Source organism: Varanus komodoensis, unplaced genomic scaffold (genome assembly GCF_004798865.1).
Source record: "Varanus komodoensis strain SLA01 unplaced genomic scaffold, ASM479886v1 scaffold34_1, whole genome shotgun sequence".
In the NCBI taxonomy this organism is placed as follows: Eukaryota; Metazoa; Chordata; class Lepidosauria; order Squamata; family Varanidae; genus Varanus; species Varanus komodoensis.
In genome coordinates, this window is record NW_025335854.1 from 2872247 (window position 1) to 2891029 (window position 18783).

Consider the following 18783-nt stretch of genomic DNA (forward strand, 5'->3'; position numbering starts at 1 on the left):
CAATGACAATCAATATCTATATTCAATTGTCTTGAATGGCCTATCTAAATGAAGGATGAATATGAATATGCAAAAGCAGCACATATAATGATTATGCTAATGACCATCCTTCCCTTATTTGGTTACCTCAGAAATTACAAGCAGTAATGAAAATGAATGGGAAGTATAAATATGATCACATAAATCCTTATTATAAAACAACATTATGTGTTCATGTGGCATTAAAGGCAAATTACTCTTGTTTGAAAAATGGGTGAGGGGTAACAGAAGAACTTCCTGGCTGGATCAGACCAAAATTCCTGCTTGTCTGCATTCTGCATCCAAAAGTAGCAAAATACTTCTGGGAAGCTGAGAAACAGGGCAAAGTAGCGGCAGCCAGCCATGTTCCCAGAGGCATCTGTTGGCCATCCTCTGCTGGAAAAAGATGACTGGGTTGGCTGAATTCTCATCCTATAGACTTCAATTGGAACAAAGTTCAACTTAATAGGCTTCATCCAACCCACTGAATTCTAAGCTGGTAAGCTGATAGTTAACATTATTGAATTAAAATTAATCAACATAATTTAAAATCCAAAGGTATAATCTATCCAAACAGTTAGAAACCTCATTTATTTCAATGGAAGAGTCAAGTATATTCTTAAAATATTCCAAATATTTGGATCGGATGGGCCACTGACATGATGAACTTTGGATTCTTATTTTCGGAGTATTTATACAAGTCAAATTTCAAGCAAAGCTTGAACGTTTGGGAAAAAGTAAGTTTTCAGAAATAATGCTTTGAAGAATACTGGCCCCCTCAGTCGCCAAAAAAGTTTCCCCACCCAGGGAAATAAGCAACCTAATCTAATTGTCTGTCAATGGGATAAAATATTAGGGTGAAATTTTGGGTCCAGTTTAACTATTGCTTAATATTAAAGCCACTGATAGAAGCATTAAGTTTGAGGTTCTTCTCTTTCCATCAGTTTAGTGCATTGCTTCATCCATTAATACAGACTTAAGTAGTTTCAAGCAGCATTGACTGAGCTGAATTTTATCAGAAGAGAATTATCAGAGACATTTTCTGAGAATTGTCTTTTTCAGTTTTCAAGAATTGACTTATATTCTTTCTGTCCCATGAATATGCAGTGAAACACTTTCCCCCAAAGTCAGACTCACTGCTTGCATACAGTGTGTGTGTGTGTGTGTGTGTGTGTGTGTGTGTGTGAGAGAGAGAGAGAGAGAGAGAGAGAGAGAGAGAGAGAGAGAGAGAGCGCGCGCATGCATGCATGCATGCTGGAAGTATTTCCTTTGCTCAGACCTACAGCTATTTTAACTCCCAAGATGTTGCTAGTTTTACTTCATCTCTGTAAAATACAGCAGTGTGATTTAACATGTAAAACCATGTTTTCAATGAAAGACTACTAAAAGTAAGCATCACACAGGTAAAATGTCATGTCAATTGAATCTGTGAAAATGTACTGGGTATTTTGTAAAGGAAACTTAGCCTGTTCTGTATAATACAGCAAATGGTTTTCCATTCCCTTACTCACTAGGTAACAGAAACCCGGACTGGTCCTCTTGGCTGCAGTAACTATGACAACCTAGATTCTGTCAGTTCTGTTCTGGTACAGAGTCCAGAAAATAAGATTCAGTTGCAAGGTATGTGGGTGGAATTTTGTTAATTTCTTACAGGAAGATGTTCATCAGACTTTCTGTCATTTTCCTTAAACATCTACCTCATCTGTACATTATCAAACATCAGTGCTAATGTTGCATTTCCTTAATCTTGAAAGAAGAAGAGAACTTTCAGTTTAGACTTGGTCTAGATATTAAGATTCCCAAGAGGATTAGCATCTCCATGTTTGGTTCCCTAGCCTTTGGCCACATAATTGAAAATACTCTGCATGCAAGTTGGGCACACTGCATAAGAATTCATATAATGTGTTGTTTGAAGCCAGAGGTGCTGAACTCCATGGGGCAAACATAAAGTTCAACATCCCTGCTTTAAGCTGCAAAATATTACCAACCTCTACTATTTGATCTACGCTTTCATACACCAATTTTATCCTCATTCTTATTTCCAGTGTAAAAGCTGCATTTCCGGGCACCTTGATGATAAACCAAATCCTGCTGCTACATTTTGAAAAAGAACATCTAAATCAGAATAGAACATGCATGATACAATCCAAACTGCACTTACCTAGGGGTTAGCTCCAACTGGTACCATAGGATTTACATCTGAGTAAATATGACACTATTTAAGACTTCTGCAGTGCCATTCTTTACAGCTCGACTCAGAAGAACCCTGGGATTAGTGTGTGTATGACTGCAGCCTAAGAAACAAATAATGATTGGATTTGATGGATCTCACTTGTGTTTGCTCTTTCTCCAAAGGGCTCAGAGCACATCACATTTTATTTTGATTTATTACATTTTCATCTCATCCGGCTCTCAAGAAACTCAGAGCGGTAGATGATGCCTCTGCTTTGTCCTCACAGCAACCTAGTATGAAGAGCTTCAACAACACTCTCGTTTCTGTGTTGTGTAGCCAGGACTCAGCATTCCAACAATGAAAAGTGGTTCAAGAAACAATCCCAGAAACGGACAGAAATGCTTATTTCTGGATCTGTCAAGTCAGTGGAGCTTCCTTTGGCAAGTTCTTCTGAGCTTCCCAGTGCTAGAACAGAGCATTTCCACTCCTTTGGGGTTGCCGTTAGAACTGCTTGTTTCCTACTAGATTATTGGTGGGCCATGCCAGTGCACAGATAAGCTTGAAGACTGGATGCCCCCAGTCTCAAATTCACCACCTCTTCTATAGCAAGACCACACAGCTGCCTGAACAGTCTCCTATCTGACCTACATTCTTCTCCTGAACATCAGCAGATTATTGGAGGTGTGACTTGAAACCTGACCCAAAGAAAATGATTCCCTTTTTAACAGTCTGCTTTTTTTTTTGGTGAACCCAAGCAGATTGAAATAACAGAGAGAAATGTGAGACACAGATACTGTTATCGTCTTTCTTTTTGATTGCCTGGTGTTTAGAAATCTAAATAATATATTTAAAAGCACCAGAACCTGTTTAAAACCATTGTTGATTCCATAATCACCCTCAGGATTTTGATGGATGCTTTGTGGTTATTGGGAGCAGACTTCGTTCCTTCTTCCTTTCCAACAACAGGCAATTTCTTGGTGAAAGTACTTAATTTCTAATGTAGAGTTAGAGCAAACTGATAGACAACAGAGGAAGAGGTTCTGAGCATGCAGACTAGTCTGTTGAACCCAAACTAGAAATCATTTCATAGGACCCTCTTTTTCAGTAACCCTGGGCCTCACCCATCTGCATGTGCTCCTCTGGAGAAGGGCAAGCCTTCTGGACCTTCACAGACCCACTAGTTGGCTAGTCCTTCTCTCCTAATGCCACATCATGGGGTCAGGGATTGAACCAGACTCCTCTTGCTCCTCTCTCATGTCCCCTCCAGAACTGTGCCAGTTCCGGGGATCTGCTTGAACACCTGGAGATGGAGGTCTTGAGATAAGCTCTCCTTTCTCCACCTTATCTCTGTCCACAGACCTCATCTCCCAGCCCTAAGCATCTTTATCTGAAGAGTCAGTTCCACTCTGGCCCTGAAAAGCAGGCCAAGAACAACAGGCTGTTCCATTCACAACAGTGGTACAGTTATCCCAACTGGAGGGCAGGTTTGTTTGCCCTTCATTCTGAGGAAAGTTAAAGAATTTCAGCAAGACCAGCAGAATTATTCCTCAAGTTGCCAAATTGGGAGGTTCATTCTCAAGGAAAGGTGTGATGAGTTTGTAAGGAAGTCTAAAGATTTGGCACGATATATTTATACTCCCATGCATGCTTAGAGAGAGGCCAACAGGTACCATCATGGCTACCTGGGGCAAGGTGAGAGTTCTAAGACTTTTTTTCCTATCAAAGCAAGCACCATTACATTCAAAATCTAGCAAAATTTCTCAGGGAAGACATTCCACATTAGTCTTTATTTTAGTTGTGATTACAGAACATGCAACATCATGTAAAGCAGACCTAAGAAGGCAGTCCATTTTCAGACAATTTTGGCCAAGCACAATTTTGTTTCCACTAGTTCCATAAAACATTTGATAGTGTAACCCTTTTCCCAGGCCTCCAAATGAAGAACTTCTAGGTGTTGATGTTTTTCCAGCTTAAGTTTAAAATGCCTGTGCCCAGCCCAATTACCCAGATCTTGGGACAGGCAGGCAGAATTATCTTCATGCTGAATTGATGGATAAATTCAGTATTCTTTCTCCACTTCTCACATAATAGAGCAGTGGCTCTCACATTGTACACTTAATATTTTTGGGTGTATAAGGGTTTGATAGATGATCCTGTCATTTTCACTGGGGCTCATATCTCCACTGTGCTTACGGAAATTATTTGCTGTTTGGAAGCTGCTTTCCTTGCGTTGAACATAATATTTGTCAGTAAAAGGCTTAGGAAATTAGTTGTTACATCCATCACTGGCCTGTTTCGATGCATGCTGTTGGATTCTTAAAGTCAAAATTGTATCACATGGAGCTGCCTTTTTGACAACCATTCACAGTCAAGGCCCCCTTGATGAATAGAGGGCTCTGCATGGCTCTCTCCCCTAAATTAGCTTAAAACGTGTTGTTCCAGGATATAGTTGGTAAACACACGAGAGAGGAATCATTCTGAAGCTAAGCAGATCTGGGTGTGGTCCTTGCTTAGATGGAAATCTGCCTAAGAACCACATGTAGTCCCCCTGAGTTCTATGATGGAAGAAAAGTGGAATATAAACCTAATACTATAGTTAATCAATTTTACTTAAAACTTTTATATGCCGCCCTTTATGCATGGCATCTCAGGATGGCTCACAATGCCGGCCAGGTAGGAGTGGAACCACCGCCATGCAGAGCCTCCAACTCCTAGCCTGGCCAGCCTATCCAGAAGGATATAATTAATCTTCTTTGGCAAGAGAAGTACAAAGGAAGTTGTTTTCCAGCATGCTTGTTAGCGGCTGTTCTTTTATCAAAGCATCCTCCCTCATGTTTTATCATTCTATGTTCGACCTGTTGTCATTTGTCAAACAGATGTGGCAGGTTCTGAGAGCACCACAACAACCTGCAACACCTGAAAACAGAAAACCATGGGATGAATGCGCAAATATGGGCAATGAGGAACACCGCCTTCAATTCACTTGGGAAGAAAGAAGTAGATTACATTTTTTTCCAATTTTAAAAACAGGAACAATGAACCTGGCCAGTATTTTCTGGGAGGACAGTACAGAACGCTTCCTTTGTACAAGCCATGTTAGAAGTAATGGGAATGTTGCTAGATGCAGTCTGGGCCAGCCCTGTGTTATTTGAGAAAAATGAAAAACAAATATTTTGTCATCTACCTAGAAAGGTTCATTTAATTAGTAAATAACAGATCCATTCAGCTGGGATTAAAAGCACCAGAGCCTCCTCCTTTATTGGTGCAGAAGCTTACAAATAATGGGTGTGCACCCATCCAAAAGCCATTGTGTTTCCTTCTTGAAAGCTTCCTTTATTGTGGTCACTGTACACTGCCCTGCATGGCAAGTGCCAATGCAAACACTTGCATATATCAGGGAAAAGGGACTGCAATAGGGAAATGTATAGGAAACGCATCATCCACTTTGCATGCTGAACCAGGACTAGGAAACATCCAGGGATCAGTCTCCACCCTCTGGGGCAACTCCTTGCTGCCATGTGGCCAAATTTGCTGATGCAGCAACTCAAATGCTCCAATTTTCCCCCTAAAAAGTCAAACCTACCAATTTTTATTACCATATTGCTGAAAATAATGGCATGTTTTATTGATAAGAAGAGAAAATGTTTGTGAGGCAGTGCTTCTTCAGAGGCAGCAGAGCTGCTTAATAAAAGCCTTCAGAGTTGAAAATGTTCACAAAAATGTTTTCAGCTGCCTTCTGTTGTCAGCCCTTGGCTCAAATAGCCAATGTTGTCAACCCTGGCTGCCAGTAGCACTCCAAGGAGACGGAAAGGGACATGTCTGGCCCTACCTGGAGTTGCTGAGAACTGAAATGAGGGATTCTGCATGTATTCTTCTACTGCACTACTGCCCCTTAAAACCCTATCCTTTCTCTGGACTCTATTCCTATAATCTTTTGTTTTCAAGAAGAAGGGAAGGCAACATCCCTTCCATCCACAGCCAAGCAAGAAAAGATGTAAACCTTACAAGGTGTTAGAATAAATAGTGCAATGTATGTACAAAACCACTCCAATTTCAGCTGTTGGTTGCTAATGCATAACAATACTTCACCACTAAAGAAAATTCAGCTAATGTGTCACAACATGTGTGGCTTTAAGATTATATGCAAACATATAAATTATGGATGTCCATAGCAGGGAAGGATGAATCATTCAATTTCACAGTCTCTTTCTCTCTCTCTCCCTCTCTCTCTTTTAATCTCAAATTCTTTTCACCTTGTTTATGAAGAAATGTGTGCATTTGAGGATTTATTCACAAGCAAGTGAAGAATGCTCCAATTGAAATTCTGACCCATCTTTCCTGCCCTAGAGTGGATTATTGCTTCTCTTGGTGGTTGTCGACCATGAGAAAGACACAATGGTTGGTTACCACAATGGTTTGGACAGCAGAACAAACAGGCAATGATAGCAATCAATAGCCAGTGGGTGTCTAGATACCCACTTAGATCTCCAGCTAGAAGGTTAGTCAATCATTCTGACCTTGTAGATGGGGACCCACATTTCACATCCGGTGTGGAAAGAACCATGCCAGTTGTTTGGGGGTATTACAGGAGGCAGGGAGGGGAAGAGATCAATGCTACCTGCCATGAGCTGGTCCCTCACTTCTCTCCCATTGTTTATTATGCCCCAGTCTATCCCTTGAAGTGCAATTCTTGTATTGAAACGCCACAGATTACAGGACAGCATGGAATTTAAATAACATTCTGCTGAGGCTGAAAAGCATCTGCCCATGTAAGGAGTTGACTCCATCCTGGAATCTTCCCCTCTGACCCTCTTTTCCAGTATAGCTCCTCATTCTACCCTCAGGGTGGCTCTTGCTGCTTAGGGCGAGACGGGTGGAACACTGGAGATCCTCTAAGGGCTGGATCTCACATATGCTTCCCCGCCCATCCTAAAAATGCTCTGACCCTTCCAAAGCTGGCCAGTTCTCATGTTCTGCCTGAGAAACCTCACCAGGCAACCTTGAAATGCCGAAGTTCTCACCCCTCCCCTTGGACCTTCTCTTCCTTGTCCTCGTCTTTGGAATCAGATGGATCTATTTGAACAGTCTGTAAAGTGCAAGAGGCAGGCCCACTCTCCACCAGGATATGGAGTATCCTGGGGACACCTCAGTCTTCTTCCCACCTTCTCATTTTGATGACAAAAAGCATCTGCCTCACCTCTGCTTTCCTCCTCTGTGCATAGTTTGTCCATAATCCTCCAAGTCTGGAGGGTCCAGAGGGCTGTCCTAATGGGAGTCTTTCTTTGGAAGAACTCAGCCCTCAAAGTCTCGGTTCTGCCCCTTTGTCTTTGGTTTTCCCCCTTTTTATATGGCATCACAGACCTCCAGATTGCACTCCTGGAGGGCTTCTCCAGCATGGAATTTGGCCATCAGTCTGAAAGTGGTTCATTACCCCTGAAATATGGATATACGAGGGGTCTTCAAAAAGTTTCCACACTTTTATATTTGATATATAAAAATATATATTTTATATATTTGTTGCTGATGGCATTAAAAAGTTGGTATGATGCTGGAAAAAAATGCATCACAAAGGAAGGTGATTATGTAGAAAAGTGATGTGATTGGTTTTTGAAATTCTTAATATATAAAGTTTAAAAAGTGCAGAAAGTATCAGTCCAGGACAACAGGTAACTACTTTCCTCAGTTTGGTTTCTAACATCTGTCCCCTTCCCATAGAAACCTGACAGCATGCAAGCCGCTTCCTTGCAATGCCACAGGTGGGGTTGTGTATGAATCAATCAAATATGTGGCTATGTGGACGTGTCTTTCCTACATGATCAGCACCCCAATGGGAAGCAGGTTGTCTCATCCACATGTGATGAAAAGGAGGAAGAGAGCAGCAAAATGGAGTCATGGTTAGAATAGGGGGCTGGGAGTCAGGAGATCTAGGTTCTAGTCCCCACTCATCCAGGAAGCCCAATGGGTGACTTGCCACCAGTTTCTGACTGTGTCCCTCGCCTTCTTCACAGGATTGCAGTGAGGGTAGAATGGAGAGGGAGACCCTATAAAGCAGCCTAGGTACTTTGCCAGAGCAGAACAGGTAGATGACGATGGTGACAACCTCTCACACTTGTTCCTCAATATCATGATACTGACCTGAGGGAAGCAGCACCCAAACTCCTACATGTGATGAGATGATCTGCACATGCTTGGCTTGGTGAAGTTAATCTATTGCAGGAGCAAGCTGAATGTGGCAAACAGAGCCACCAGATACTGCTGCCCCTTTGCAGGATTTTATTTTTCTTGCCTCAGGTAATGCTGCAGACTGAAACATGGTTGTGGTGTCAACCATACCAGGTTGGGTGGAGTTCCTCCTTCAGGACTACTGTGGCCTGAATCTGACTCCACTGCCTTGTTGACAGCAGTACAATATTAAGGGATCCCAGGATTTGCTCTTTAGCTAGATAAGGATTGTTGATTTTAAATACATCCCTCTGAAGAGCAAAAGATAAAATCATAAAGAATGTTAGCTGCATGGATAAAGCCCTTGACCATTTCTTTCTTACTAATGTATCCATCATCAGCATCAGCATCCTCTGAAAGCGCAACTTGCCTGGTTGTGGGTGGCATATCAGAATCACCTCCAACCAACCAACTGGAAAAGTGCTAGTTTTTCTTCTTCTTCCTGTCTCTTTGTGAGAAATGATTAAAACTGGCATGTGTAGGCAGCTGAACTATTTTTTAAGAAGTGGGATAATGCTTCTGCAGCTGTATTTGGAAAGCTGTTTTATATACAAATTTCTTACAGATGGAATTCTAATAATTGTTCTGAGGAAAAGATGACAATGAGTAAGAAAGATTTTTCCTTCTTTCTTTTCTTCCCCCCTTTGTCAAGGTCTTCAGCTCATCCTGCCCGAATACTTACAGGAGCGCTTTGTGCAGGCGGCTCTGAGCTACATTGCTTGCAATTCAGAGGGGGAATTCATCTGCAGGGACAACGATTGTTGGTGTCAGTGTGGCCCCAAATTCCCAGAATGCAACTGTCCATATATGGATATTCAAGCTATGGAAGAGAGCCTGCTTCGCATAAGTGAGACCTGGAATGCTTACAATAGCGAGTTCGAAGACTCAGGTGTGATATTTTAAACTAATTAATGATGCTAATGAATGTTCAGTAATGATATGGTAATATTTGCACTGGTCAGAGCAGGTGCCACCATGCATCTCTGCAGACTTATATTTGTGTCAGTGCTGTCTGCTCAGGAGTAGAGAGGAGCATCGCAGGCATCTGGTGGTCCCCTGATGCAGACAGAGGTGTGTGTGGGTGTGACATATTGGGCTGGTTTCATGATCATCACAGTCACCATGCAGTATTTCAGCCACAGTGGGCTATGCCAAGCACCAACAGCCTTTCTGAATATTCATGTCATGGTGGGCAGTCACCATGGCTTATCATATGGAACATAGAAACAGTCAGAAGGGGCCTCCTGGGCCATATAGTCTGACCCCGGCTCCCGCCGGCTCCGCTCATGGCATGCCCACCATGGGCATGTCTAGCTCATCTTTGAACACCCTCACCGATGGGGCCTCAACCACCTCCCATGAAAGCCCATTCCACACCCTTGGGGTCCTAACTGTCAGGAAGTGCTTCCTGGCATCTAAAAGGAACCTTGGCTCCCTGAGCTTGGCTCCGTTGGAACGCGTCCTGCCTTCCTCTGCAGGGGAGAACAGGTCTCTACCCATCTCCATGTGACATCCTCTCACATACCTGTATGTCACCAACAGATCCCCTCTGAGTCATCTGAACCCCGAAAAGGTTGGCAGTTGGCTTGATTAATAAGCCACCCAAAACACATGGACTGCTTTAAGCAGGCCAACCACCCACATACATTGTGCAAACCAGCTCAATATTGTATATGTCAGCTCATTCTAGATCCGTATTGGGTGAAGCCTGGACTTTCTTGGATATGGTCCAATTTGAAATGTCCTTAGTTCATGTTGGTGCATTCTCAGCAGCCTTTTTGAGAAGCGGGGCACTTCTATGCATGTTTTCTGTGATCCCAAGAGGGTGAGAACATTGAGAAATATGGTTCTTTAATTGGGTTTTTTGAAGAATAGGAATGCACACATTCCAAGAAACTGCCATACCTCAGCATTGTCTTTGCCAGTACCTTAACAGAAGGACTAAACAATAGAAGGATGGGAAGTTATGCAGAAGGTACAGGAAGAAAAAGAGAAAAAAATGGGAAGATGCTGGGTAGGAAATGTACAAGATGAGGAATGAATTCCTAGGAGGTGCACAGGTGCAGTTGGGAAAACAGGTAACCAAACTGTGGCAGACAATAGCATATCATTTTGTGCATTGTGGGGGTTCTTTTCATATGGGCATTTAAACCCCATAGAAAGCTGTGTACTTTGTTCCAATGCACACTGCACATAAACATGAATGGTCTCCATTTGATGTGGAAGTGGAAACAATCCTCAGGTTCACAAGCCACCTCAGTGTGTCAAACAGGACAGGTACAGCCATTCTTTCCTGCCCATGTTCCCCAGCAACTGGTGTATGCAGCCATACATAAAGAGCTTTGGCTATGGGTGGTATAGTGATGATGATGATGATGATACTGCCCTTCGTACAAGAGGTAGCATGTGGCCAACAAGACTAGTAGCCACTGACCGCTTTCTGCTCCATGATTGATATGGGTACATATGCGCTAGGACCATTGGTTTCTTCTATATTTGGGTGCATACAACTGTATGTAGAAGCAACCTTCAAGTTTACAACCCTTCTCTGCATGGACATTTCCACACTGGACTTGTGGATGCTTGTCCTGGTACAAGGCCCTGGGGGAGCATCTACAACTGAAACTTCTTTGCTTCATTCCATATACTTTTATATTGAGAAAAACCATTCATGCACTTATAATGTGTAACATTAATGTAAGCACTATCTGGCTATTAAGGATACGTAATTTTCCTCGCTTCATACATTGTCCTTTTGAAGGATACTGTGATATTAGTGTTTCAAGAACAAGAGTAAAGCCAAATGACAAAAGTCTAGTGATTTCTCTTCGAAGACAAGTCACTTTCTCAATGGCCTTCCCTTTGCTACTGCCTTGATTTGTAGATTTCAGCCCATCAGGAACCATTGCTCAGAAAGGAATGCAGAAATCATGGTTGTCCAGAAGGAAGCACCAAAGGGATTTAGAAGCAGTTGTAGGGATGTTACTGGAGTTCCACCTGAAGACCAATTGTTTTGGTGATTCCTTGGCTTCTGTACAGTTCCCCTCCCCTCAAGCCAAATGACTGAGATTGCTCTTCTAAGGCTTATACTGGAAGTAAGAGCATTGAACTAAAACATTCTGGAATTTATGTCCCCACATCTTTGTTTTTGTGGACTCTGGAATCTTCTCTGAAATGGAATTCAGCCCGTAGACTAAAAGCACCAGCACCCCCCTCTCATAAGGAAGACTGAAGACCCTTTGCTGATGTTCCCAAAAGCAGCATATGGACTTGAAAGAAGGGGATGTCAGTAGTCTAGAACCATTAAAAGTTTTAGGAAATGGGAGGAGGGATATCTCAGGGCATGAGGGACTTAAAAGAATCGTCAAGAGTTTCTTGTTCTTATGCTTAAGTAGCTGAGAAAAAGTGTTAACTGAAAACTTATACCAGTTCTCCTTGGCCTCTTGACTCATCTCCTGCACCTGCCCCTCCATGTTGAATCTTATTATCCACCTTCTAGAGCTACCTGTAAAACAAACAAACAAACAAACAAAAAAGGACCAGGCATGCAAATATACACTATTACAGCCTTTCCCAACCTAGCGTCCTTCAGAAGCTTTTGGACTGCAACTCCCAGAATTCCTGTCCAGCAGAGTTATTGACTGGGAATTCTGGATGCTGCTGTCCAAATGGGTCTGGAAGGCACAGGCCTGGGGAAAGCTGCGCTAGGAGTTAAGAAGCACAGCTCCTCCATGTGCTCAGCACAGGAATGTGTAATCAGTGTACTAGAGTCCAGTACACAAGGCATTTCACACAAAATCTGCTGGTTTTCCCCCAAGCATTTTTTCGGCACCAGAATTGGGGTGGGGCATCTATAACTGAAAACCTTTAGGATCTACTAAACATCACCTAGATATCTCCCAGTAGATCTTAATCTGTCTTCTGCTCACACTTATAGGATGTGCTGCCCCCCTCCAGTGCATTTTGCTCCCCAATTTTGTGCTGGACAGTCCTGTCAATGGCCCTTCTTGCATGTGCATGCTAAGAGGTGTCCATTGTAACTTGAAATCTGTGGTAAAGATCAGAGATGAAAAACAGCTCATGATGTGTTCATGTGAAACTAGGCAAGATCCAGATGAACAGGAACAGCCTGCCAGAAGCCATCGTTGCGGCTCTGCATCAATCCCCTGCTGAATGAAAGTCTCTCCACCTGCTATCTCCATCTTGCCCTTTCCAGACTTGCATCTTGAGGGGAGCAACCTTTAAATACCACGCTAGCTTAACCGCACTAGGCTATCATGACCTTTCTCGTTCTGTGATATACCTCTAAGGAACCTTGTCATGCTCTTGTTCCCCAAGCCTATTTTCCAGTGCTCACCAAGGATACATAATGGACTTGACAGGAGAATGAAAGAGATTTGTGCCCATGGATACACACCCAGACATGTTACTCATCATCAAGTGCTTGTCTATTGCTCCCACATTATGATAAGCTGGTGCAGGTTTTACAATCCTTCTTTTTTTAAAAAAAATGTTATCCGATTTTTGCTTAAGCATGAGCAAGTTCAGACAATGTTTCTTACATAGAAAACAGAAAAGCAAAGCAGGGCTGGTATTCTGCAGCTATCTTCAGTCCCATTGTACTCCTGCTGGATCACATTTGGAAGTCCAGCAGCTCCACAATGAAAGAAATGGTCCATTTATTTATTTCATTGCAACTGTCTTCTGCAATAAGCTTCGGCCACATTCCTATATTGATTTCTCATCCAGCCTGAGCCACTCCACTGCCTTGGCTCAGAGAAATGATTTTTCTCAGACTACAGCACTGTTATGGTTGAAGAAAAATGTCAGTTGCCCCTTGAAGTTCAGGACCAGCTCATGAGATGGAATCAATGGGTGGTACCGGATCTATGCAGAATTTACCAATGGGAAACTAGGCCTATCAGTGTTTCACCTCATGCCAAGCAATTACTTGGCCTGGTTCATATGAACTTCACCTAATTGCAGCAGTCTGATTTGTATATACCAACAAGTTCACACTCTGTGCAATGGCAAGGGTTTGCTCGATGGCCTGAATAGTTCCCACACAGAAGCAGCCTCTTCTACAAATGAACTGCTCTTGTGAATCTGAAAAGCTCCACCCAATCCTTATTATTAATATGAGGATTTTTTGGTCTGAATGCAGTGCATGGAAATTCCATCATTGCTGTTGGTTGCTGAGGGTTCTACTTCTCCTGTGTGGAGCCTCAAACTGACAGCAGGCAGGGCTACCCCCTTCTCCCTGCCCTACTTCTACTTTGCACACCATGTCTTCCCCTCTCGATGGCTGTGGTGCTCCCTGCATCTTCTCACTCTCTCTTTCAGGCAACCCTCACTCTTCCCACTCCACCCAATGCATTGCTGAGGGACAGACAGATGAGCAGATGACTCTTCCCAGAGATCTCAGCTGATCGCCTAAGGAGGGTTTCCTTTCAAATACATTCAACATTGGATGAACTGGAGGTGTGGGGTGGGCAACAAGAGGGAAAAACACATGACTTCAGACCTTGATCACTCAAACATGCATGCCTAGAAAAAGAGAAAAAAGTCATATCCACTTCAGAAAATAAAGGTCAGATGATACGTTTTGAATGTCACTAAATCACTTTCTTTCCCTTTTCTTTGGAAAATGTAAATTACTCTGTTCTCACCTCAGTGAACTGAAATTGGAGCTCTCTTAAACTGTTTGTTCACATCCATCTGCTTGTTTCTTATCATTATCTTCTACATACTGCTGCAGCTTGTAGCCTTTGGATTTAGTTACTTCCTTTGCAAAATTAACAGCTGTTTGATCAAAAATCCATACTGAAGCTGTTCACCCTAAATTAGCATGCTTCATTAGTATCTCAAGGATCCTGAATGAATTAAAACACTTAATTTTCTCCATGAGGGGGAGAGAAAAAATGTTCTAAGAACCGCCATGCATTTTTTAGCAAATTCATCTAAACACTCATTGAAAAGCAGCAGTCTTTGCTGTATGGAAATGGTGACATATGTAATTTCCCTTCTGCTGTATGCACAAGCATATATTTTAATAGCAATTTAGAAGTATGTAGCCTATCCCAAGGACTGCAGAAATGCAAAACTCTTCAGCTAAACATCCATTCAAGGGGAATTCCCCACTCAATGCAAGCAACCCAAAGAGGACTAAGCAGGTTGGAACAGTGGGAAGGAAAAAACTCAGATGGTACAGAATGGAAGCATGTGGCCAGAATCCCAAACATGAAAAAAATCAGCCATGCGGTATTTTGTTGCCAGTATCATTTGTTTCATGTACTATTTCCTTCCCCTGTGGAGAGGGAAAATGGGTATGAGTGTGGCTTAATGGAAGAATGCTTGATTTGCCTGCAAAAAGTTCTAGGGTCAATTCCCAGCTTTTCTAGGTAGGCTTGAAAATATTCTGCTCTGGCGCTCTGGACTGCTACTACTCAGTGGCTGGATTCATACATCATGATAAACAACCTTGCGCGGTTGCAATGGTTCACTTTAAAAAAATAAACATGGTTTACCTAACAGATGATCAAATGGTTTTTCTGTTATCATGGTTTCCATCCTCTCTGCTAAGATTTCCCATTGTTGGCATGCATCTCCTCAGCCACTGCACCTGAAATTCAGTACCAAGGCACATTGCTTGGTGCTTATGTTTATTTGTGTTTATTTATTAGATTTATATCCCACCTTTTTTTTTTCCTTTCAAGGAACTCAAGGTAGCTTAAACAATTCTCGTCCTACTCCCAAAACTATCGTCACAACAATAACCCTGTGAGTAGGTTGGGCTGAGAGTCTGTGACTGGCCCAAAGAAATTCAGTGTGTTCCATGGCTGAGTGGGGACTAGAACCCAAGTCTCCCAGGTCTCCAGTCCAACAATCCAACCTCTACACCACACTTGCTCTCTGTGTTGGCTGTGTCTTCCTCATTGGTCTGCGCATAGAGGCTTGATAGCTGGAGTGGCTAATGTCATTGCTTCTCATTCCAGGGGACTCAGTGATAGTTGTATTCCAGGGTCAAATAACCCACAATCCTGGGTTCAGACAACACGAATATGGAGAAACCATGGAATAAACCATTGTTTCTTAATATGGTTTCTAAAGACCAATGTTATCATGGTGTAATGCCACAACTGGGTTCACACTAGATGAAAGATCAACAATAGTAAAAGCAGCAGCAGCAGCAGCAGCAATACTACCACCATTGCAGTTTGTGATGTTGTCTCTACTCAGCCAATATCTATAATATTGGGCTAGATGGACCAAAGGGCTGACTCAGATAGAAGGTAACTTTCTATCTTCACGTGGCTTGTAGTAGAGTTGAAGCTGGAGTAGAGACTCTAAAGCTAGATACACTACTGGCAATTTCTCAGCACAAATTTAGCACTGATGTAGACATGGATTGCCCAAGAAATGCTCTCTGAGAAGAAAAGCCCACATTATTCTCTGTCCCTGAGGGCAGAAGTCAAATAGTCTACTAAGCCCTCCTACACACGTTGCAACTAGATCAGCACCCTTTTATATCTTGGACAAGTGCATAATTTGAACCTTTAGAAACCTGACTGGTTCCAAGGCAGATTACAAACAGAAATAGTCTCAAAGGTGGTAGTAAAAACTTAAACCCAATGCATTTTGGAACCAAAAGCTCCTTTCTCAGAGCATTGTAGAGAGAATAACAAATTTGAAATCAACTCAGGTTTTTCTGTCTAATCCTATGCCTGATTAGACTGAAAAACCCCTAATTCCCATAATGCCTAAGCCAGCCATGTTGACTGGAGAATACTGTGAGTTTCTGGACTTTTTTCTGTCTAAAAAATTCATAGGAGTGCTTTCCATAAATTAAGCTTTAATCAGTGATGACTAATGATGATGTCCTAAAAGGTAAACATTTAGAAAGGTAGAATCATTGATTCACATTTACATAAGCCATTTACATTGTAAAATATCCAGCATAAACTAGACTTATAAACATACAAACAAAAACGTCACTATAAGCTGAAAGCACCCCCCCCCCCAATGGATTCTTTGACAGAAAAGGGACTTACATCTCCCAGCATGCCCTGCCCTGGCTGAAGCAAGCTGGGAGGTGCAGACCTTATTTATGTATTTATTTATTCATTCATTCATTCATTCATTTTTCAAGACATCCATAAAATTGAGCCCATTCAAAGCTGGCCACTTTCCTTCTGCCTCCATCAGAGCAACCACACAGAAAGGGCTGCCTTTCTTATATGGTTCCCAATAAACTACAGGTGGGACTGGAGGAATGAGAAAATATAGGCGGAATTTGGAAACATCAGGAAATATCCTGCACTTTAACAGTTTGTCATACATATTTCTTATGATTTTAAGAATCCCTGAAAGAGTGCTAAGAAACAAACTTAAATTGTGTCAAACCTAAATCATAGTTTCAACACAGAACTTGAGTCAGGAACAATTTTACAAACTGAAAAGGTTGATGCAGATTAAACTCCTGCACCACACACACATTCCTTCTCAATTTAGGAAAAGGCTAACAAAGAGAGGCTCCTGGAGGCCTACCTAGATAGGGAGCTCCATAATTTCTCCATGCAGGAGTCAGGAAACTCATTGCAGATTCCCGTTTTTGGAAGCAAGCTCTCTTTTGTTGCCATGTCTGCTTTCCCTTTTTACTATAAAGGCTGAAGGCAATTTTCCTTGTGAACCTGCCTCTCATAACTATGCTTAAAAAAACATCCTTTGAACTGAAATTGGCTTTCCACGTGAATTATCTCCATGCCTCCGCATTCACTGGATACAATGTGTAATTCTTTAATAACCGATGGAAATCCCGCTGTCGAGTGAAGATTCCTCTTGCTTTCAGTGATGGATGGGTCATTGCTAGCTACATTCAGGCACTAGGATGTTCACCTGAAAGCGAACACCAGATGCCCTAACTCTAGTTTAACTCTACTTAATGCCCTATTGAATTCTGCAAATCTGCCCTGTTGGGGAATCTGGATTTCTATAGCTTTACCTTTCTGCTCCCGTTGCATTCTTTTAGTTTTTCACTTCTTCACAGAGATTGAATTATTAACATTCTCTTGCTGAAAACTGCTTGACTAAGCTGATGGGATTTAAAGCAATAAAGAAAATTCACAAGGAAGTTCTACCAGGAAAGACAATTTGCTACAGCCATTGACTGAATATTATATCAAAGGATTTAGAGGTAGAAGACTTCTTGCAACCCTCTCCCTTTTCATGGCCCGCTTGGGTGTTATTAAACTTTTTCATTAAAACCTGACTATTGCTTTAGTGGAAAGGGATGGCTCAGATATTTCTAGCCACCCATTTTGGAGCAGTATTCTTGAAATGACCCTTTGACCAGGGTGGGATGCAAGGAAACCCACCCTAGTTAAAGGGCCATTTGGAACATTTGCCAACAGTTTGGTTATCATGTCTGATTTGCACTCTTTAATTGCATTCCAAATGTGTCAGTATTTTTTTCCTTCTACAGCACATTCAACACAGAGAGATTATAACCAAAGGAAGTGGTAGCAGAGACCAAAATGTAATCAGTCCAAATGTATGCAGGGAATCCCTTCTTCCTGCATGGCCATTTAGCGATGCTTGAATGGAAACCATTCTAGCTCAGGGAAACACCAGCATAGATGGCCATCTCCCTTCACATTTTCCAAAAGGAACTGCATGACATTCTTGCTTCCAAAAATACATCCCCTTCCTCAAATATAGACATGCATGGATGTTATAAAATCAATTCTATCTACATTTCATTTATTGTCAAATGCCTTTTCTTTCATTGCCAATTCATGCACAGAATCAGATGTATCTGTACACATGTGCTTAAATTTTCACTTCTGAAAGTGTGCATATCCATTCAAATTATGCAAATCCATGAAAAAGTGCATTTTCACAATTAAGCCTATGGGAAAAATGGAAATTTTTGATTAGCTTAAAGGGGGGGGGGTAACTAAATTGGCATAGCATTTGATTATTACTCTTACTGTTACTATTACCATGCAATTACCATGCAAGAGAACTCGGGAAAGATTGTCACTACCGGATTCTTAGAAATTTGAACTCGAATGAGTCCTCTGTGGGTTTCTTTGCTTTTCATAGTTGTACTTTTCCCTCTGGCAAGTATGTTCATTGAAATGGCTGCTGATTCACTTTAACATTAACCTTTGCAATTTAAATTGCAAATTTAAAACTACTAGTTCTCCACACAGTCATGGAAATATTTTACACACTTTCACTTGGCACATCGTTGAACTGTGGACAACTGCTCCACAAAATGTTGTGATCACCATTAATTTGGATGGCCTCATAAAGGAAATAGATAAATTCATAGAGCAGAAAGCTTTCAATGGCTGCTTGTCCTGATT

General features: G+C 41.9%; 1 protein-coding gene across 2 annotated transcripts in view; it reads left to right on the forward strand.

Moving 5' to 3' along the window:
* BRINP3 (BMP/retinoic acid inducible neural specific 3) overlaps nucleotides 1-18783 on the forward strand; it is a 211331-nt gene that overhangs the window by 142133 nt on the left and 50415 nt on the right. For both annotated transcript variants that reach the window (XM_044439223.1, XM_044439224.1), the window contains 2 exons: nucleotides 1533-1638; nucleotides 9066-9302. In XM_044439223.1, the coding sequence (XP_044295158.1) occupies nucleotides 1533-1638; nucleotides 9066-9302 (343 nt within the window). The remainder of the gene's footprint in view (nucleotides 1-1532; nucleotides 1639-9065; nucleotides 9303-18783) is intronic.